Raw genomic sequence first — 22,486 nt, forward strand, 5'->3', positions numbered from 1 at the left:
ATATGCTGTAATATGGGCAGATATCATCTATTCCTGGGCAGAACTGCTTCAGAATTCATTGTTTAGCATTACTTTTTGAAACAGAAGAGCGCTGATAGACTGAACGTCCTTCACTCTCTCTCGGCACACACGTCACAGTTCTCTTATCTGTGGATATTTGTTTCCCTGCAAGATTTGTAGGTTTATTTCACTAGGGCTTTAAGGGTTATTAACTCAGGAAGCATGACATAATAGTGCCACCTTGAAAACGGTCCCAACATTTGAAGTAAAATCTGGAAATACATACACAAGTGACCTTGGAAAAATGGAAGGAGAAAAAAAGTATGGTCTCTTTCCAGGGTGGAAAAAGAAGCATTCCTCTTTTTTGTACTGACAGTTCTACCAGCAATATGATTGAGCTGTCTGTGTGCTAAACACCCACCCCATCACTGTGCAGTTAAATTATATCTAGTAGTCCATCAACAGTTCAAAGTTTAATGACATAACTAAACTGCAGGCTTCTGCATTTTTATAGCACCCTGCAAGAAATATTAGTATGACACATACAATACGGTCATGGTCTTCCCATGATCACTTACTGTATTTTCTTCTCTCTCATGAATCTATTTCATATCCCTTTTCTAAGTGTGCAATCAAAACTCTCACATTGCTTTGCTCTCCTTGTGCAACTCAGTGTTAGGGTTTGAAGGCAGCAATTGAGCTACGGATTAGATAAAGGCTGTCTTACATGGACAGGTAGAAGCCGAGGGAGATCCTTACTCTCCTCTTCACTCAAACAAGCAATGGTGCAAATCAGTGTGCAGGACACTGTGCACAGGCAGTGTGTGTGTCTGCACAGAGCTCCCTGTGCTTGTGAACTAATTTGCCCATATTGTCCTTGAAAAGATCTATATCCTCCTTTGAGAACATGTCAGAGCTGTTTTTCACCTCTTCTTTAACTTGAATTTACTCCTCACTTAGAAATTTAGCAGGCAGCCCTCCAAAATGACACATTTTAGCCAGAATACGAAGGTGTTCTTTAATGCTGTATTTTAAATAAGTGATTTTAGAACTTCTATATCATAGTAAAAGAACAGCCTTCAAGTTATGCAATAGTTTTAGCCTGTTCCTAATCTTGATAAAATAAATTAAATGGAAAATTACAGAAATGAAATGAAATGAAATGAAATGAAATGAAATGAAATGAAAGCAGTATTCTGCAGGAAGTGTCTACTTCTTTATCCTGCACAAAATTTCACTGTAAAAATCTATTCAAATCACAATTTTCAAAGAAACAGAAGTTATTTTTTATAGTTCCACAATTTTTCTTGCAACTTTCAAGATGACTGAGAAAGCTCATCACTTGACATTTATCATATTTACTGGTTTAACAACCCCTTTTAAAATGGACTTTGCTCTGTGAGTCCCTAATGCTGGACTAGTTTGGATCAACGGTATATGTAATAGGATTTCAAGTCTGAGACCCTCTAATTAAAATCTAATTAATGTTCCACAACCCAAATATATTTTCAATCGGATTGCTTTCCCAGTAAAGCTCTGAACTAAAAGATTTTGTGTGATTAGGTTGAATTTCTCTGGAATAAATTCTTTTAAACCAAATGTCTAACAGTGTTATAATTCTTGTATCAGCTGAAAGACTATGGACACAGAATTAGTGCCCAAAGGAAATTAACTCTTACCTACCCCTGATTCTTCCATATCAAAGGAGAATTAAGTTAATGTAAAAGGCACACATATACTACACATATTGGTTCATTCAATTTGTCCAAAGATACTGAGTAAATTAACAATCCAAGTATGTGTTTCCAGCTTTTGCACGGCTTTATTTCTATCTCAGCAATGCTAAGCAAGGAGCTTCACAGACTAAAGTATACTCTATAGATAAAATTGCTTATGCTCTAAATACTTAATACAAAATAATGAGAAATGATGATGTTACAAATGATGATTAATTTCCATCACTATGAGTTACAAAGAAAATGGTAAATCTATTTGATTAAATTACTAGTCTAACTTTTTTTTTCCTCTAGAACTTGGAAAAGTACAGCAGAAAAACAAATATCTGACTACAAAAGCATCAGAAAAAATTCTGAAAGACAAAATCTTTTCTGTCATCTGCAGCGGTACAGTGACAGAGAGATAATGAGGTAACAGAGGCTGTGCATGGGCACTCTCCGAGATTTCACACAAGAGAGCTCCAACAGATGTCAAATTTCCATGTTTGAAGGCAAACACAGAATTTAAAGATGGTATACACAATCTAGAACATAAAATTCTCAATACAGAATAAAATCTAAGAAAAAGTGATTTTTTTTTTTCCTTCCGGGAAAATGTTACAAGCTCAGAGAGAGAATCCTTGGGTTTTCTCTCCATCTGGGCTTCAGCTCCTACTGTGTGTGGTGTCAAGCACATTTTGATCTGTGATCATTTTGATCTGTGATCACTTTATTTGCCCCCATATTAGGTGTTAATGGCACCTGTTGCTCTAAGCCTGTCTAAATTTTCAGATAAACTGAAACATCAGAACTGCGCCCACCCACGACTAATATGTCTCATCACCTTCAGCTGTAATAAAACACTCTTGGTCAGAAAAAAATTCTGAAAGTGGATTACAACCCTTCAGACAAGAAAGGCAGGGAAAACATTTCAGTACTAAATGGTAAACTTATGTGAGCAGAGGTTAAATTTCAATTTCAACCTTTTTCCCCAGCTGCTGAGTCTGCATGTCAAAAGACATGAAAGTGGCTTAGAAGGATGGTGTGAAGAAAATACTTTAATTTTTAGCAGCTGTGCTGGCTTAGAGTGAATTAATAAACACCTGCAGAAAAGCTTGAGATAAGCATTTAAGGGAGAAAGTTATGTACAGCAACCATGCAAGGAAAACTGATACAGTTTTCAAAGGCCACTTAAACTAGATACAACTTTGCCCAAAGCAATACTTTGTCCCATACAATATACTCAGGCCAGAGAAACTGTGACATTTACATTCACTGGCCCATGACAGTGCATAGTGATCTGAGTTCAACTATTAAGAGCTCTCTGGTTACTTCACCTGCTCAGCTACTAGTGATTTCACATAAAATCTTTTTTTCCCACTTGAATCCTGACCAAAAGAAAGAGTAAGTTAATTTCTTATATTAAAGAGGAAAACCACAACCTATCTTCCAGGTGACGATATTGCACCCTCCCCTATGCGACTGCACCATTAACACACTTTGTGCTGCAGATTTGTGTGTTACAAGGCTCCCCAAATTATTTTTGCAACAACTTTTATGCTATTGTCTCTGCTTTGCCATTACTCAGCCATAAGCCCTGCTTCTGTGCTGTGGCTTTTGACATTATTTTAATGGGAAGTGCACATAACTCTGTCTGTACAGAATGAACACTTCCTTAGTGTCTGACGTACTGAGCTCAAGTAGCTCCTTGACGCACTGCACACCTCTTACATTTCTGTCCCCACATCACTGTGTTGTTCACCACCACCACGGCCACTACAAGGAGCTCAAGATCCAGATGGAGATGGCAGTCATTTCTGAAAAAAACCCCAATGCGATTTGTTCAGAATTAAACAAAAAACATAATCCTCTTCTGGAGTAAGTGAATACTCAAGTAGAAGCTTCTTCCCATGGTAAGCCATTTTATGCCTGTTCATACAGTTTGGCTGGCATGTTTGCTAAAAGCAGAGAGTTTACCAAAGAGTCTGGTCCCTCTTTCAAACTCTGCTTGCACTTTCTAGCAAAGTGCCCTCAAAATCAAACTCTTAAAAGATCTAGGAGATGAGCAACACCTCCCTCTCCTTTTGCAATTACTTTCCAGAAAAGGAAAACTGATTCCAAGGCAGGAGAGAAGCAAGCAAGCCTGTTTCTGTGTTTCAGTGGGTAGAACACCCAGCTAGGATATGGTTCTGACTTTAAAGATATCCTCCTTCATTGCTAATGGTTTGATGAGATCTACTTTTAACTCAGTATCTTCATTCTTACAGCAGCAGAGTATGATTCATCAATGCCAAACAGGCTTAATTTAACAGCTACAGATAGGAAAATTACTGAAAAATCTCTTGCTATGTATACTTCTTCAGATGCTGAAAGCTTGCTTTCAAATTATTTGGATATAAACAGCACTTTAAAAATTATTCAATTGTATAGAACAGTGTGTATGCTGTACCAACAATCATAAAACCTGTTACATGGACATAATCTAATAAAAAAGATCTGATAATTCACTATAGTTCATGAAATTCTGGATGATACAGCTGATTGAGTCATGTACCTTTAGGTAACTGATTCAGACTCAGTGAAAATCAATAGTAACTGAATCTTCATGCCAATTTACTCCAGCTCAGTAGAATAAAGGAGTGGAAATTAAGTAATCCCTTGGATAAAATTCTTATTTGACAAATGTCTATATTCCAAAAGCACTCATTACTGGCAAACCTCGATAGGTTAGGAAATAAACTATGAATATGGAGAATATCTAAGTAAAAGAAGAAATACTTCCTCATTGATTGTCTTAAGACTCGCATCTGGACAGAATGTGTTCACTGCATCTATAAAAGGAAAGCAGAGCAAATTATGTGTGTTTCTGGAAGAAGTCACATGGTTTGACCATGTCAGCCTGCTGGTTCCTAAAAGACTGCAAAACGAAGCATGCCACAAGCATAAGAGGGCAGCCAGGCATGTCACATGCTGCAATCAAGAGTTCGCAACTTCTCAAGTCCTGGCTCTGTCTCCAGCAGTCGGCGTACCATGGTGGCCGTGTCTCACATGAACTCATTTGTACAGGGCCGGCACGTCAGCAGGTCAGGCAGAGCAAGCAAGCAGATGTGATGGCAGCGCCACAGGCCTTGTGCAAACAAAAATTAGAAGCAAGACAACAACACGTGCTTTCATATCACAAGGCAAACTATGGCTTCAAAGGAAGAAGAGACAGTACTAGTGTAAGCTAATGTGAGCTGTATCCTACCGTGCCTCTTCTGTATTTTTTAGTACACAGCCAACACCAGGACCCTGAGAACTGATGGCAAAGGCACCTCCAGCTATGTGTGGGTAACACACGTGCTGCTCTGCGGCAGGTGGCACACACCTGCAGGAGAGGCTGTGGCCACCTCCCTTCCTTACCCAGTTAAGACTCTATCTAGGTCTTTGACATCTGCAACTACAGACAATGCAGACTCCTAGATCAGCTGGCAAGTTCTCTGCAGTGGTCTGGACCCTGCAGTGCAGGTAAGCTTTTCCACAGAGGCAGAAGGGAGCTGCCTTTGGGCACTGCGATTCCCTTGGAGAAATTGTTTTCCAGAAATCTGAACATCAAACTTCTTGCTTTCTTATTGACATTTTGAGGTCTCCTCTCACAGCCAATTATTTACTTGGTATAAGGTAGTGCAAAGCCTCAGAAAGTGTTATGTTTTGCTCTGCTGTCCTTAGTTGTTTTTAAACTCCTGATATTGTCTATTCCTTCAGCTTTGCTTTCCACTTCTCTCATGCCCATTTATGGGATTTTCTTAGATGTAAAGAACATCTAATAGCCTTGGTGACCACCTACATATGGAGAAGCTGCTGAAAGATATAAATATGAGACAGTTTTGTCCTATATACTTCTGAACTAGTACATACTGTCTTTATGACTAACCAATGGGGGCTAATTATTAGATTCCTTTTCTGGACAGTCAAATGCAGAAAACTCAGTGCAGCTGCCCAGATCAAAATGTCTGACTAGACGCTCAATTTGGGAAGCGCCCCCCCCCCCCAACTTGCGAGCTCAGCAACATGCATCACAGTTAAAAGTCTAGTCTTTCTCGCCCCTCTCCAGAGTGCTCCAGTGTCCAGGAAAGGATCCCAGGAGTTTAAATACCTTTTTGTAGCCATTTTCTTATGAAAGAGAAAAGTAAATAAAAACAATGTTTAGTTCTATTACGAGTCAAACAAAAGTACACAGAGCTTCCCTCAGCCAAACTCTAGGCAAAAAGCAAAGTCTCTCTCAGCCAAGTTCCTGAAGAGGGAAGCTGTGTGAAAGAGCCAGGAGACCCTTTCAAACGGAAAGTCTTTGGGCAGCGTACAGCTGGCTATCCCTCTTCAGGCTGGAGAGCAAGGGGCACGGATAACATTGCTCTGCTTCTCTCCTGTTCTCTGGCTGGTGGAGTGAGTGGCAGAAACAATCTGCAGCTGGGGGTCCCACCAAAGCAGCCCTCAGGCTGCTCTGGCTTACCCTAGGTATGAACTTTTCTTTGAGATACCCCAAAAGACACAAAGGTGGTGCACCTTCACACTGACTGTCCAGCAGCTGTGCCCAACACAACTCAGATCCACACATTTCTGCTGCCACCTGCATTTCCAAATATCCATTACAAATGCTACGATGTTAATAGCAAGGACTTACAAATATCTACATCATGACCGACATGTTGTGGTCTTTCTCTTAACCACAAGGTCTTTTCCTCTGACCTCTGCCCAAGCTAATTCAGATTGTCACAGACAATCACCCCTCTAAGGAATGCATATATTTTCCAGGACTATGTGTTCAGGGGATTTCGGACTCGTGCTGTGCCAGCTGCAGTGCAGAAGCTACAGGAGGCTTTCTAAGGGGGGGATCTCTCTTGTGAGCTCCCAGTTGGGCTTACCCTGTGTGCAGCCGCTGGCTGCCAGCACAGAGCCACCTAATCCCAGTCCCTTGGCCACTGCCCTGACATGACCTCACACCTGAACCTAACAGTCAAATTAAACTTGGTCACCCAACACCATTTCTGTGGGGCTTCTTGCCCCTGCTTCGAGGTTCCCTTCTGTTTTTTTGTCATGGGTAGTGGCAGTTTTTGGTTTCTATGGTTTATCAACGGTTTCCCTTACCAACCGATCTATTCCTCTGACTGAAAGTCTGGCACAGCTGGAAGCTAGAAGGAAAACCACAAGTGAATGGCCTGGCACTCACCACTCATCTCCAACCACAGACCGATACAGTTCCTGGATCTGACTAACGGCTATCAATCAGCCCAACTGCAGACAGATGGGCATGAACTACAAAAGGCTTTGGGGGAAAATGTGAGTTAAAAACCAACAAGGTATTTTACTTTTAATGGAGTGATGCTGTCTTGGAAACACATCTATTTCGTACTCAGTAATTAGTGGTATTAATCTGACTGCTTGCCCTTCTCTCCATTAACTGCATTTGTCCTTTGCCTAAAGCCAGAGCAAGTTCTGCCTTACACATCAGATTAAACACAAAACAATCTCAATTATTCAAAAAAAAGGAGTAACATGAACAAGGGCAGTCTTCTGCTTTCCTTTATGTTACATTGCCTAATGTTAGCTAGTTTGAAGCAAAATGCCATTGTTGTGCCATCACTAAGGTCACTAAGTTAAATTGTGGTTTGTGTCCATTCAACTTTAAAAATGCTTGAAAAAAATCTTTGTGACAGGCTGGCCACTTATCTGGGGAGGAAGAAAAAATCCCATTTTATTAGGTCTGGTTTGGAAAAACGATCAGCCTCCCACACATCCATACGCACAGAATGGCAGAAGAATAAAGGATGAAAAGTGCAAGGCACAGAATTTGAATGCTGACAAGATCTTTCTAAGGAACAAACCATCTCCCAGTACAGTTAGTCTGGACTATGGTGAACTTTTATGGCACTTGCAGCTTCAATAATTCTTGTAACAAAACAAGATAATTTCCAAAAATGGCAAAAACAAACTCAGGTCAGAACTGTATAGTACTTTAGTTCAAAGGTTACAAATTAAGTTTCATAGCTTTTACAGTTCTAAGCTGCAACATCTACCATTACTTGTTAAAACAAAGATGAAACAGAAAAAAAAAAAAAAGTTGTTGTTTTACTTTTTTTCTGCTACCAAGATCCAACTGCGAGCAAGCAGACAAGTCAATGATTACACTTTGGAGCTCTTGGTCCACTAGATATGTTGGCTTAAGGTTAATTGGAAAACACCAGATAGTGTGATTGCAAAGTCTGTGTTTAAATTGCTGCATGATAAAGAGAACAGATCTCTCTTAAACCATATTTAAAATGTTTGGCAGTTTATATGGAAAACCTAACTTATAAGCAGCATTCATAGCTCCATTTACTCAGTTACTTTTTGCCTAGATATCTCTACTGTCTTGGTTTTATTATACCTTCCCTTACAATATCCAGTTATATATACAATTTTCTTTTTTTTAACAGATTCCTCTACTTTCCTGCTTTCTCTAGTCCTCCCTTCTTCCCCAACTAGATTTGAAAATAAATTACAGATCTTTTCTCAGTTTTTGAAAGACATTTCATAAATGTGTTGAAAATAAGAGAACAGATCATGAAAAGCGAAAAATTAAGCTAAGAACTGAAAAAAAAAAAAAAAAAAATAGAACCTTTACCACATGGAAGAATACAGGATCCAGTAGGCAAAGCCAAATATTCCTACTGCTGCATAACTACAGTGCCCACTTGACACAGTGAGGACTAAATGATCAGATATGCTGAAGCACTGGAAAATAACTGACAAAGAATAAAAATGCATCTGAAATGAGACAAAGTGTGTCACAGAAGTATGCCTCACAATTCCCTGCATGGTAGTATTCATGTTTTAGAGGCTCCTTATTATCTTTAGAGTCTCTTTCCAGATTCTGTTCATGGTACTGTTCTCTTATGTGCAGAAAGGTAAAAAAAACCTGAAGTCTTCACTACTATCCACCAGAGTTGCCTTTCTTTCTGTTGTGTTCAGTATGTCCAGTATATGAATATCTGCAATATTCATACACAGAGCAAGAAGTTAAAAACCCAGACTGCCGACAATTCACAACGGTGTACAAATAAAGATAATTTTAAGAAGACAAGGAATATAATTCTTCCTTATTAAATCATGCTAAGGTTATCTATTTATTTCAGTTTGAGACAGTTTTTTATGGTGGATTATGTGACTATGCAGTCTCTCTCTTCTGCTGTCATCCAAACCAAAGTATCTGATATCACATCACTGATACACTTGGGCTGTGGCAAGAGTACATCCTGCATGTAGAAAAACAAGTTATGTATTAAGTTGCAAAATATTTTGCTGATAAAGTTCTAGTATATGATACCTTACTGTTGATAGACTTCAAACAAATGCTTCTGCTTTCCCAATCATTTGGATATTTGAATAATATTAATGGAAAAAAAAGTGATGACATACTGTTACCTAATTTGAAGTGAGGCTCACTTAGCACATATAAACCCTCCTGTCAGTTATGCATTTGCAAAGTTACAGATTGACTGTTCTTCAAGACCATTCAACAGCAAAGAAACTCATCACAAGGAATGACTAACCTAGGATATGTCTGGAGTAGAGGACACAGTACTTCAAACTTCCAAGCAATTCTCTGCCATAGCAGCATTTCTGTCAATAATTTCCCCAAAGCCCACTGTCCTCTTTGCTTCATTTTCTAGATGAAGAACACACTGAGGCCATTGAGAATCTGTGGCTCTTCTGTTGAACACTTGCTGCCACATGTATACCTAATTTTTTATAAGTGCAACCTTAAAAGACTATATCTGTGAGACATTAGCACCTACAGAAACAGCTAATTCAGACCAAATGAGATTTGCCACTCTTTGTGCCGCTCTGTCACACCGAATTCTTTCTAGAGAGGTTACAATTCCCTTTGAAGTCAGGGTTAATTTCAACAACGATTTCAGTAAACCCAAGACTTTACCACACGAATCTGCTAAAAAGAGTTACTCTTTTCATTCAGTGGCAAAGCTGAAACTCTCCTATCCAGCTTCAGGTTTTGAAGACAGCTTAAAAAACAGGTGTTCCTGTTACACTTGGCTGTTTTCTTCTGCTACCACTTGACCATCTTCATCACACAAAGCACTGACTGAAACTGAAGTTTCAGAGCCGACTGCTCTTCCTTCACTCATGAGTCAGGGCAGGTGGGTCCCCCATCTCAGTCACAGGAACATCGAGGTTGGAAGAGACCTTCAAGATCATCTAATCCAACTGTCAATCCAGCATTATCATAATCCCCCTAAACCATATCCCCAAGTGCCACATCCAGATGGCTCTTCAACACTTCCAGAGATGGTGACTCCACAACCTCACTGGGCAACTTGTTCCAATGCCTGACCACTCTTTCAGTGAGTTCTTTTTTCTAATATCTAATCTGAACCTCGCCTAGTGCAACCTAAGGCCATCTCCTCTTGCCCTTTCACTTGAGACATGGCAGAACAGACTGACCCCCACCTCATTACAACCTCCTTTCAAGTAGTTGTAGAGAGCAATGAGGTTCCCCCTGAGACTCCTTTTCTCCAGGCTAACTAACCCCAGCTCCCTCTGCCACTTTTCACAGGACACGTTTTCTAGACTCTTCACCACCTTTGTTGTAATTCTCCGGACACACTCCAGCACCTCGGTGCCCTTTTTGAAGTGAGGGGCCCAAAACTGAAGACAGGACTCAAGATGTAGCCTCATCAGTGCTAAGTACAGAGGGACAAGAACTAAGCATTAAAACATTTTGACATTTTTTCTCAAGACTCTCTATTCAGAAGAGAATCCAAGACTGGTGATCCAAGCTTCCTTTCATAGAGCATTTCACCCAGATTCCAGTCTTTTTCCCCTTTTACACCCTCTTTCACCTTGATTAGGTATTACCTAATCCAAGCAACAAGACAGACAGTCCCTTCTTCCTTAAAACCCTGGCCATGGCTTCCGGCTTAGGAGCTGCCTGCAGCCCTTGAGCCAGCTGGAAGAGTTTCATGTATCCAGACAGAAGTGGATGTTACTCCCATGTTTGCCTTTCTCTTTATAATGAGGTGTTCACTGAGTAAGAGGTACAAAGCCCTTTCCTACTGGCCTGGAAAATGCTCAGCTTGAAAGTGAAACCTTTTTATAAGTGATCCTTATTTTTATATAAACATTAAAAAAAAAAAAAAAAGTGCCAAAGGATGCTGCCATGCCATCAGACCCCTGTCAGTCTTTCCAGCTCTATCTCTGAAGGATTTTGTGATATGGTAGCAAGCCATAGCTTACCTTACAGTTTTCCTTACAAGTTATTTCTACTCATGCACCACAGCTTTTAAATCACAAAAAAACTAGTCACTATGACAATTACATTTACACTTTCATTAGATAATGACAATTCATCCACGTGACGCTTTATGTGGGGGTGGTCTCATCAGCAGTGCACATGGACAGAAAAAGACACATAAAGCAGAATAGTTTCTCTGTATGTAACACATACACCTGACTATTGAGCAATTTACTGCTGATATATAAGTAGAGCAGAATCCTTGGGAATTTGTCTGAGGAGTTTCAGGGTACAACATTTATGCATTCATCTTTGTAAAGCCTACAAAACCGCATCAAAATTAAAATGTGTGTTTCAAAAGTAGCTGTAACTTTATACAAACCTCAGATTGCAGGAAGAACAGAACTGAGAAGTGTAATTTTTTAAAAGAATCAGCCAAGATGAGAAAAATGTTCAAATTTACTCTAGATGTGTCTAGATAGAGATATACTTATTTATTTTTTGTGTCTAAGTCCTTTATAAACTTCTGTGTACTTCGGATCTGCTTCTTAAACAAATGTTTTGTTTGCATTTGTCTTAAACTATTTTGGATTAAGAGTGGTTTAAATTAAATGACGTGTCTTCCACTCAAGAGACACAGCAATCTATAACACAGGGACTGGACCATTCAAACAGAGCTCACTTCTCTCCTACACTTGTCCAAACCTACAGCACCCTCACGGTGTTTGTAACAGCCTACAAAACTGTATTCAAGCAAACTCAAACTGTCAACTGCCTCCTTGACATAAACAGGATTTTGATGTGTTTTGTGATGTTGTGTACTGTTTTATTTTGAAAGCCGTTCCAGTGGGATATAAAAACTCTGGGATATAAAAACTCCAGAGGAGTTTCAGTACATTTCTTAAAAATGTACTGAAGAGCTTCAAGTTCTTTCAAAGAGAAAGCAAAAGAGAGTACGGAAGGAAAGCAACAATTACCCAGTAAGACAGAAAAAAGAAAAGGTGGTCTTAATATCAAACCCATGTCTACCAAGCAAGCTTTTGCTGCATTCTCATACTCTTATCCTATCAATACCAGTGGAAATACAGATTGGTGATTACCCAAGGGTACACTACAGTTTCCCGGCAAAATCACTATTGCATCTATTCAATCCTTTGGAGTTGGCTAAATGTTAGTTTATTGCTACCAAGGTCACAAGAACATGGGTTTTCTTTTGCAATCCATCAGGAGAATCAGAAAGACAACATATATCATGAAGACAGTATTGCAACATTAACCCATCACAACAGTCCATGGAGATACCATTCGGTGCTGTAGCTTTATGGCAAAGAGCCTTGAGAATGGTCTTCCAAATCATGCTTGTACACTTAAGTATGTGAAAGTCATACTGTTTTCAATGAAAGAAAATAGTACATACAGACTTGACAGATTCCTGACCTCTACAGTTTTTGACAGTCACCCAAATTTAAGACTGAGAATGTCAGACTGACCCTACATTTGGTGAGAAAAATGGAAGTCCTGATTTTATCAAACTCTGGTTCAAATCAGATCTCATTTCCATTCAAGAAAAAAGCTCTGATTCTGTCATATTAATGTAGTATTTGCATTTGTATACAGGTAGAAAATTTAACTGCCTCTAATTTAATTTACTCTGTTGGATTTAGAGAGTCAGCAAGGCTCAAACATCTTTAAAGAAGAAAAACGAAATTAAATTGGTGGTGCTTGTATATGGCAATATTTCTTATCTGTCAGAATACTTCAAATTATATGAGGAAAAAAAAAGAGTTTTGAGCATGTAATGAAGTTCTGCATTTGTTTGTCTTGTATTACTCTTACTGCAAATGCTAAAATGAAGCTGTTGATTCTGCTACTTGAATCAGAAAAACTGTCAGCAGCTTAACACTACTGTGAATCTGTCAGTATACGGGCTAAGACTGAATCTTTAGAAGTTTGCAGTGGAGGGTTTAACTGATATTCCTAAAATCCACATTTTTTTTTTAATCTCTTTTTCTGACCTCATTTCTAAGTCAGAGACAGAGAGGCTGGAGTAAAATAACTCTACCCAGGCCATCTGACCAGGCAAGAAGCCCAAGAAAAATGAGTTTTCCATACAATATTAGTAAGCAGTGAAATCCCAAAGTTATTTTGCAAGACTTCAATTATTCAAGTAGTTTGAACTTCACATTGTATAAATTAAATAGTTGTTTCTCAAGGCCCTTGCAGTATTGCTTCTCCCTGTAACTTGTACTGATTCTGGGTTTTAGGCCACACAGAGTATATTTTTCTTTCACATTTTCTTTCTGTATATTCTTTGACTTCACAGCGGGTGTTAAAACACGCTATTCAATTTCTACATGGAGATCACCCAGGTGATGACAACGTGCACTTTTTGCCATAAGCTCAATCCAAATGAATGTAATTGGTTTAACAGCAAGACAGATTTACCTTGTTAAAATTTTTGCAGGTTTGTTCCTCTCCACACCCTACATGGTACAACCTTCATACTAGTGTCCTTCAACGGGGAATAACCAGTACACAAGAGCTCCTTTTGCATTCACAGCTCATCTGCATCCAGCTGCAATATTTTGCAGCAAGATGGGGGGGTGGTGGTGTTTGACTACATTTAACATCTCTGTTACCCTACCCTCAGGCTACATATCTTGTTCTAAAAAAATCCTACCTCTGTTCCCTACCTCTAGGAAAACTATAAAGTGACTTCTCGGATCTCAAATATGCCAAGAGGGGACTACAAGGCAATACCTGATGCACCAATGCACAAACTATAGAGGAAGAAGACTATGCTGAACACAGTGTACCATCTTCCTCAGGGTAAATCCTTCCCACAATACAACTTTACTCAAATTGACAACAGCTTCTCTTCCCCACTTTTATCTGCATTTGGATTCAGGTGCAACAGGAATACAACAATGTTCATACAGGCTTTACCAAGAGCTGAGGCAGACTCCCATCAAAAGAGACTCCAAGATGGCAACAAGTGCGAACTTCCAGTGGACATTTATATTTGGTGCAGTAAATAAAACGTTCAATCAGGCCTTTCCAATGTAAATGTGATTCAGTGTACTGCAACAGGCATTACTACACATTTTTTCAAATGAAAAACATGAAGAAAATAAAACTGTGTTTCTTACTTTCGACGGAACATTTCTGCAAATATGCAGCCAACACTCCAAAGATCAACTGCCGTTGCATAACTGGACTGAAGCAAGACTTCAGGAGCTCTATACCACAAAGTAACAACCTGTAAAACAAAAAGGAACAGAAGAGAGATCACGCTTAGCCGTAGAATTACAACCTCATGAGTGTTGTATGCACAGCTTCCATTTAGATTAAACCATGTTGTAAAAACTCACATATTAGGGCAAACAGGTTTGGCCATCACATAGAAAAGGGTCCTTTATGGAAAATCTCAGTAAGGATAGCTGCAGTGATGATGACTCAGGAAATTACACCACTTCTCATCAAGAACAGTGCGGTTCAGGGTACAAGAAAACTACAATATCAGAGTACAGCCCTGATGTGACATCTCAATAACTCAGCACACTATCAGAAACTCTTTGAAGCTTTTGCAGCTTATAGACCTCAAACACTTTCCAGTGGAGATTTGGACTCTCCATAGAGCAAATGTTAGTCTACTGAACAAAGCCTTGTTTTGTTAAAACAACTTTTGTGGACCCTTTATATGTAGTCAGCCAAATTGTAAAAAAAACCAGGACAAATCAAAACCTGTAGCACATATCTGTTCTCTGCCCTTTATTATGTACTATTTTCTGTAAAAGAAATGGGATCAACTCAAGGGCATGGGCCAATCCGGGTAAACACTTCCGACCTGCCTCAAAAGTTCTCTCTGAAGAAACTGAAGAAATTATAACTTATTTTTTCACCAGCTGGATATACATTGAGCCAAACCTTTCCCAAAGCTGCCCCTTACCAAAGGCATAAGTGCTGTCTACTGTGGTTTCCTTGCACACAGAGGAACCCTAAACTCTCAGTTTTCAACTAAACAACACAGCACAGGAATTCCTGGCAGATTCCTGACCTTTACAGTTGTGCCCATGTGCTGTTGGTTAGACCAGCACTAACTTCTCTCACAATGTATTTTCAAATGATACACTCTTTCCCACAGACATATGCTATGTACAGCGCCTGCTTTTAGGCTGTTCTTGTCTCAGTGGTTATGTCATAACATGCTGCAGAGACCCAGTGGGAATTTTATTGGCACTGCTTTATCGATGTACTTTGATGAGTCCTGCTGGACCCACAACAGAGATGGGACAGTTTATATTTATCCTTTTGTTTCCCACAAGTAGACCAAATACAGATGAGGGTGACTGTATCTCCAGGACATCTGCAAAAGAACACACGGAGCTTCTGCAGTGTACTGTGTGAGCTATTATCTTGCTAGAATATAATCTGAGAGCTGCAGAGCATTCTGCTCCTGAATGCAGTTATAATCCAGCCATAACAACACATGACCGTCAGCTAAGTACCAATATTTTCTCAGTGTGTGCTATAATGTAAACCTCTGACTATTTATCTGGGGGCTGGGCAGGTCTCAGCAATTATTGGGTTGTTTCTCCAACAGACATAAAGGTGGGAAAAGCAGTATTCAGGAAGAGCATGAAACAAAGCAAAAACACTGAAAAGAAACAAGGATAGAAACAAACATAAGAATTAATATAACTTTAAAAATTATGTTAACTAGGATAGTGAGTTCTGAATTTCAAGACCAATACAAGAAATGTGTATGAATAGTGGGCTTTTTATGATAACAATATAATTGTCTTCTAAGGAAAAATAACAATGGAAGTAATCAGCCGAATCTGCTGGTCAAAGCCAGCTGAAACAAAAGCAAATACAACATTTATTATAATCATTACATGCCCTGACAGCCTTTGGAACCACTGAATGGCTATTGAAGGGAGGTTCACGGATATTTGCACAAGCGGTCATATTTGCTAACAGTTCTTTCAAACACTTTGATCTTTATTCATAAAATCTGTCTTTGAAACAGTTCAATAACACAGTGCAAAGTACTGCACTGGCAAGGTACACTTCCAGATACCTGTCCACAGAAACAGATTCTTCTGTGGAAGCTGGGCATTATTTAGCTCCATTTATCTTGTTCCTGATTTGCTACCATACCAGTGATGCCTTTCAAAAACACTTCTCTCTGTAAAAAACAGAGAAATTTCTTTAGAGATTCACTCAAGGGAAAGACGACAAAGGTAACTGAAGGTCAGGGATTCTCTCCAGAGCTGCCCTATCTGAGTCAGATAGAATTCCTTCTAAAACACATCATTTTTCTTAATGCAGATGTACCTCTCAAGCTGAACTACACTTTTGGTCTCTCAGTACATTTGTGGAAAAACTTATTGAAGAAATGTTGCTTTGAGAAATTAGACATAACAATTTCAATCCATTACTGTTTGTTAATGGCTGGGTGTAGTGTCAGGAGGAAGAGTTGTGTGATCTTTGATCTGTGGGAATACCACCAAACCTCATTATTCCTGGTTAGAGAGCCACACAGCTCTTCTCACATGGAGAGTAAGGGTGATTAAATCTCCCCAGCTCCACAAGCCCTGCAACATTAGGGCTTTGCACTCTCATAGGCAAAGAACTGGGGGATGCATGGTAATGAGACCGTTTGAACATTGCTGACAATGTATACCCCAAACTGGAATCCTTTCCAGGGAAATGTGGCAGAGGACAGTTGCTCCTCTCCTGAGAGGAGCACTGTGGGTTGTGCCTGGTCCCTGTGCCTGCCCAGAGGAACAGTGCTGTTTTCAGACAGCTGCGGAAGCCCGTTGGCTGCTTCTCCCATGTGACCCCTTACTGGCACAGTTCCTCAAGCATTTGCACCCTGCTACACTTCATGCATGCATACACAGGGGACTGGGAGATTTTACTTGAGTAATTTGGAAACTTACATCTTTAAAAAAAAAAAAAAAGATTTCCAAAGACTTATAGTTTAACTTCAGCTAATGCTTAACTGTGTTGTAGTCAGAGAGGAAGTAACCTGTGTCGAGCTGTTTTGATATACTCTGTCATTAATGCGTCATTATGGAAGTGATCAAGTAACCTTTACAGTTTGTAACATGCAAGTCTGTGCTTCAAAATGTGAACCTGAAAGGGATCAAAATGTACCAAATGTCAGTTTGCACACAAGAAATGCTAGAGATGACTCCTCCTGTGGTCATGGTCTTCTCCTGAAATGCACAGGATGATGCACATGATGCAGTGGTTTTGACACAGTTTCACACTCTCTCTTACCATAGAAACCAAGAAAATATTTGTGGACACTCCATGAACATTTGTAGAAAAGTAGAAATGAAAATTATTCTGAACACAGGATATGGTGAGGCTGAACAACCACATCATCATTTCCTCTTTAGCACAGTTCTGAGTGAAAAAATGCTTTACTTAGGTAAACCATACCACCAGGGAGACCTGGGTCTCCCTGAGCGACAGCACACGTGATAGGGAGCTGATTGATGAAGTCCCATTTTTAGGATGAAAAAAGTGAGCACCTGCATCACCATATCTCATTTAAGTTCTGTCTCTCCTGAAAATCTGACACGCATGAAATGTGGCAAATGGTGCCTGTTCTGTTGACGTTCACATGGTGATGGAGATCCTAAATTCAGTACAAGACTCCTAGATACTTTAGAGGTTGCAGACTTGAGCAACCATTTTGCATTTTAGTCCTCTCATCTAAGAAGTTTCTCTCCTGTCTCCTTTCCCCCTCCTGCCTCTGCCTTCCTGCCACAAGCCAGTGGCCACCCTGACAGCATCACCAAACGTGCCTCATTCCCTGTTACTCCTGCGCAAATGCCCGAGTGGACAGCCTGCTGCCCTGCTACGTCCCACATGCTCTGCCTTTCATCACATTCCCCATCTGCTCCTCTGCACTTAGATTTAGATTTAGGCAGCACTTCATGACGAAAAGAAATGCAATGTGTATATGAGAGGCATTAGAAAGGAAAAGAAAATCTACAAAAGTCTACCGAGGCTGTGTCTGACCCTCTAAAGAAGGAAATATGCTCAATGAGAAGCAAGGGAAGAGCTGGATTTAGAGTCAGAAGAAGAAAGAGAACTTCATTTTGAAATTAAGCTCTCTGTCTTATTATACCAGACAGATGTTGCTAGCTGGCACCATCTAGCCCCAGGAGTTTCAATCCTGCACTTTATGGTACCTGTTTCTGATGAAAAATTGAATTAGTGGTAAGTGTCTGCTCACTAGCAATGTTAATACAAGATCTAGGCATTGTGTCAGTCTCATTTAATTTCCATTTACTTTACAGAGCAGATTTTCATTTTTGGATAACTGCTTAATTTAAATGGATCTGCACAATATGCAGCCCTTTCCAAATATAGCTGCTGTCTGAATAGCATTCAGTTCAAAAAAGACAAAGACAAACAGTGGTTTAGGGATGAGGTTGAGTAACATAGACACAAAAGACTACATTTCGGTTTGCCACAGACTTTAAGTACAGACCAATGCCCAGTTGCACAGCTACAGGAACAAAGCAGGGATCAGACTGTAACACAGCAGCTATGTCTGTGCTAGGAAATTAAATGGGACAGGAAATGTTCCTTTGGCACCGAGACCAACAAGTACAGAGTGGTCTATGTCCATATTATTAAATTCTCAGCCTCCCAAAAAAGGTGACCACATGCAAACTGCTTATTGGGAATGTCTCTGGTCCATGCTTAACTGCCTGTGCCTAGGAACTGTCTGGGGAAGGGCTGGTTGGAATAACTCGTGCCAGAAACCATTCTAATAATTTAACAGTATAGACAATTGAGCTCCAGTACCCACGAACGTTTTCTGGCACTCTTTAATCTACTAGCCAGTGAGTCACGCTGTGGCCCCGGGTCTTCCTTTCACTCCAGAGAGAAGGCATTTTGCTATGCTTCCCTCATCTCCTCTGATTCAGAAGAGGCTCCAGGAGAGCAATGGGTTGGGGGAGGCATGGCCCACTCCTCATCTCACCCAGTAACTAGTCTTACTTTATCCTAAGCATGTTGTACAAGTCAGATAAACACATGCTGCAGTTGCTTACTATATATGAGGAAAATCTCATCTACACAAATGTAGACATCTTCCTTTTAAATATCCAAAGCAGAACAAGATTAATTCTATTCTAATTAGTTCTGAAGTGGCTTTGAAGAGGACTATCTAACCTTTTAAAACACTAACTTTCCCAGAAATCATGACACAAAAGAAATTCACAGGATGTTTAAATTATTATAAAGTATCCTTGAGTCCAAGTAAAATTCTTCTACCAAGTATTTTGCTTTTGTGACTGGTTTCTTCTGTGGTCTTTTTTTGTGCTGATTTTGTTAATTATATTGGCCATTAGATGCTGACTTATTTTGTTACTTAAAGCATTTAAATCTCATGAAAGATTATGTGTAATTTTTTTTTTTAATGTTCCTTACCATGGGTCTTAAACTTGGGTTTTTTGTTCACTTCTCCCTAATGAGGCTCTGACATGATCTTTGGAACATCTTTTTGACTACTTTAAATTTATTTTTGTCCTTTCTTTTTGAGCAAAAATGAGGGAACATAGCTATAGAACATATGGTGTAGTATGCAGAATCTAACTGTTTAGTGTCACTTCACGGTCTCCCAGCTTCACAAAAAATCTTTTGCTTCAAACTGTTCAGGAGGACGCAAAGTGGGATCTTTCCAACTTCACTATGGACTTCTACTGCATGGCTTCTTGTTCAGGTCTGGGACTCTAAAAACGACTTGAAAAATTTTCTTCAAGCTTTGTAAAAAATTTCTTTTTAGCTGTATGACTAAGCTTGACACATTCACCACAGACTAGCTGAAGAGGACAGAATTACAGACAGCGTATTGACTGAAGCCTCACTGCAAAGAGGCTCTCTTCCCTAATCTACTTCCATCTTGCCTGGTAGAAACACATTGTTGAAAAGACTCCACAGAGTCTGACAAGAAAAAAATGTAATTTCTTAAATGAATATGCTAAAATGGCTCACTGGTCTGACAGTGTAACATTGCTTAAAATGAAATCAGCGTAATACTAAAAACTGCTTAGGAAAAGAAAGAATTTGCTTAATAACCTTTCCTTAACTGCAGTTTGGAATAGTGACTGACTGTCAGGACTGGGCAGGGTAGAAGTGGCAATCCGGAGGGTTGGTGACACGAAGTTATGATATGATGTCATTTCTGCAGGAATACGGGCCCCAACACTTGTCCTGTGCGCTGCTCTGAGTCTCCAACGCAACCCAAGGTGGCCCCGCACTGCAGTCCTCTTTCACAACAGGTCATTCCCCCAGCTGCTCTGCTCCAGCAGTGATACTTCCCACCTCCCCCTTCCACTTCCATGCCTTTCAGCAAGACTTCAAAAATCTCTGGAGTGGAGCACACCTATGCCATAGGGGGAAACTTTTTGTGTGTGTGCTTTTGTGTGAGAGGCCCAGGAAATAAGGAAGAGGGTAGTCTGGGGAATGCTGGAGGGGGGAGCAAGGAGAAAAGAGATGAGGACAGGGGGAGAGATGATGCCTCACTGCACCCTGCAGCACCATGCCCAACAAACTCCCGCATAGGCAGAGAATGCTTTCAAAACCCACCTGTCCCAAAGGCGTAATGAGGCTATGATAGATGATTTTAGCATGGGCCTTTTAGCCTTTGTACAATGAATTCAACACATTTTTCACCTCTGGTTTGGAAAGGAGGTGTGCTTGCTTTAATTGCTGTGGACTGTCTTACAGTGTTTTCCTATCACTATCCTTACAGCATTCACTGAGCATTCTGCATTTATAAAGCAAGCCTAGGACTCTCTTTAGATCTGACTCTGAAGACCTATTATTATTCCTAACTGTGATGGAGAATGTAATAATCATTATGTTATACAATGTGCTTTAGTTTCCAGGGATAATATCTGTCTGAACAATTTTATTTGTTTAATCTCTCTTTGAGTAGTGGTTCTTCCACTATTATGTAACTCTTTTCAGTTCCATCACAGAGATGGGTATGGTTAGAGAAAAGTATTTCTTTCTTAGAGAAAGATGATAAATAGTTTGTCTGTTCATAGAAACATTAAATTACTTTCCCTTTTAAAGTGAAAGTGTACCAAACTATCCTGGTGGCTTTCAGAAAGCCCTTTCCTTCTTGACAAAAAAATTTAATATGCATAAAAATGAAATCCTTTCAAGTTCTATGGGTCTCATGAAGCGCACACGGTAATACCAATTTTATCTCTTTATTCGCATTTGTCTCCGTTTTAGGCACAAGTCTGATGAACAGCTTTGTGAAAAGCAGTATGAATGTTATCATTAGTTAAATTATCAAACAAAAAATTATTTATTTATAGGAGAAACAAATCCTGATCACATGTACCACCCCCTATCAAGTTGCTGTTTTAAAATCTGATCTCTTTTTGATGCTAAAACATTTGTGCTTTGAAGGAAGCATGGTTTCTGTAAGATAACATGACAAATAAAGAAGTCATTCATTTCTTTGATGTTCTATACACACACAACTAACCAGAATTTTCCTTTTTTTATTTCTAGGAAGAACCACATCACCCAGTGTGATGATGCTGCTGAAGAATATTTCTAGGTACATCCGTTGTCAGTCGGTGTGAATCTGTGTGTGTGTGTGTGCATGTGTTCGCACATCATGTCTGCAGCAGAGGATGCTTTACCTACGTTCAGTGGCTTTTACCTTAAAAGTCTCTGTGCACTAAGCATCTGTGTGCAACAGCAACTAGAAAGGAAAACTGGCTCGTAAGATGAGGTAACATTTAAACCACCAGTGATCCAGACCTTATCTCAAAACTAATACAAGAAAACAGCAGAATATTTCACAGAATTCTCTACTGACACAATACAGAGAACACTTCTGAAAGACTACCTGAGAATGCAGGTGAAAAATGCTTTATCTTTATACAAAAAGAATGAAGCAAAAATAGTGTCAGCAATACTACCCTACCTGATCCAGACCCCACAAAAGTTGAAGACCTGCCAGGTCTTGTTGTGTATTGAAATCAAAACCATGATGCTCTCTTCTCTGAGCTGCAGAGCAGCCTTCTACAGAATATGGGACAGCTCAATTCTTTACAGAAGTGGTCAGCTTTGCATGCAATGAGGCTTGTGCTCATTATGCAATGTATTTACATATAAAGATACTAGACCACACTGAAAACAACAGACTTTAAATAAAAGTAGGGAGCCCCTGGTGGTCCAGGGGAAAATACACTGCACTGTCACTGCAGAGACTCGGGTTCGATTCCCGGTCGGGGCCCCTCCCCGGGCAGATGGAGCTCGTTAGCCCTGTAAGGCAATCCATCTACGTCCTGAGGACCTCGCTGCCACCGTCCAAGCGTGCTTGGCCCCGGCAGATGAACCTTAGGATTAAAGGGTGGGCTCAGTTCCGCGCACACTGTGTCTCACCTAAAAAATCCAATGCGCAGGCTGGAAGGTGTAAAGACCTTCCCTGGTTCTTTGTTCG

The 22,486-nt window shown here is 39.9% G+C and overlaps 1 protein-coding gene across 4 annotated transcripts in view; it reads right to left on the reverse strand.

Moving 5' to 3' along the window:
* CDK6 (cyclin dependent kinase 6) overlaps positions 1-22,486 on the reverse strand; it is a 128,321-nt gene that overhangs the window by 17,998 nt on the left and 87,837 nt on the right. For all 4 annotated transcript variants that reach the window (XM_027893184.1, XM_027893185.1, XM_027893186.1 and 1 more), the window contains exon 5: positions 14,133-14,242. In XM_027893184.1, the coding sequence (XP_027748985.1) occupies positions 14,133-14,242 (110 nt within the window). The remainder of the gene's footprint in view (positions 1-14,132; positions 14,243-22,486) is intronic.

Source organism: Empidonax traillii, unplaced genomic scaffold (assembly GCF_003031625.1).
Source record: "Empidonax traillii isolate 1590-97213 ecotype Southwest subspecies unplaced genomic scaffold, ASM303162v1 scaffold384:size1533304, whole genome shotgun sequence".
NCBI lineage: Eukaryota > Metazoa > Chordata > Aves > Passeriformes > Tyrannidae > Empidonax > Empidonax traillii.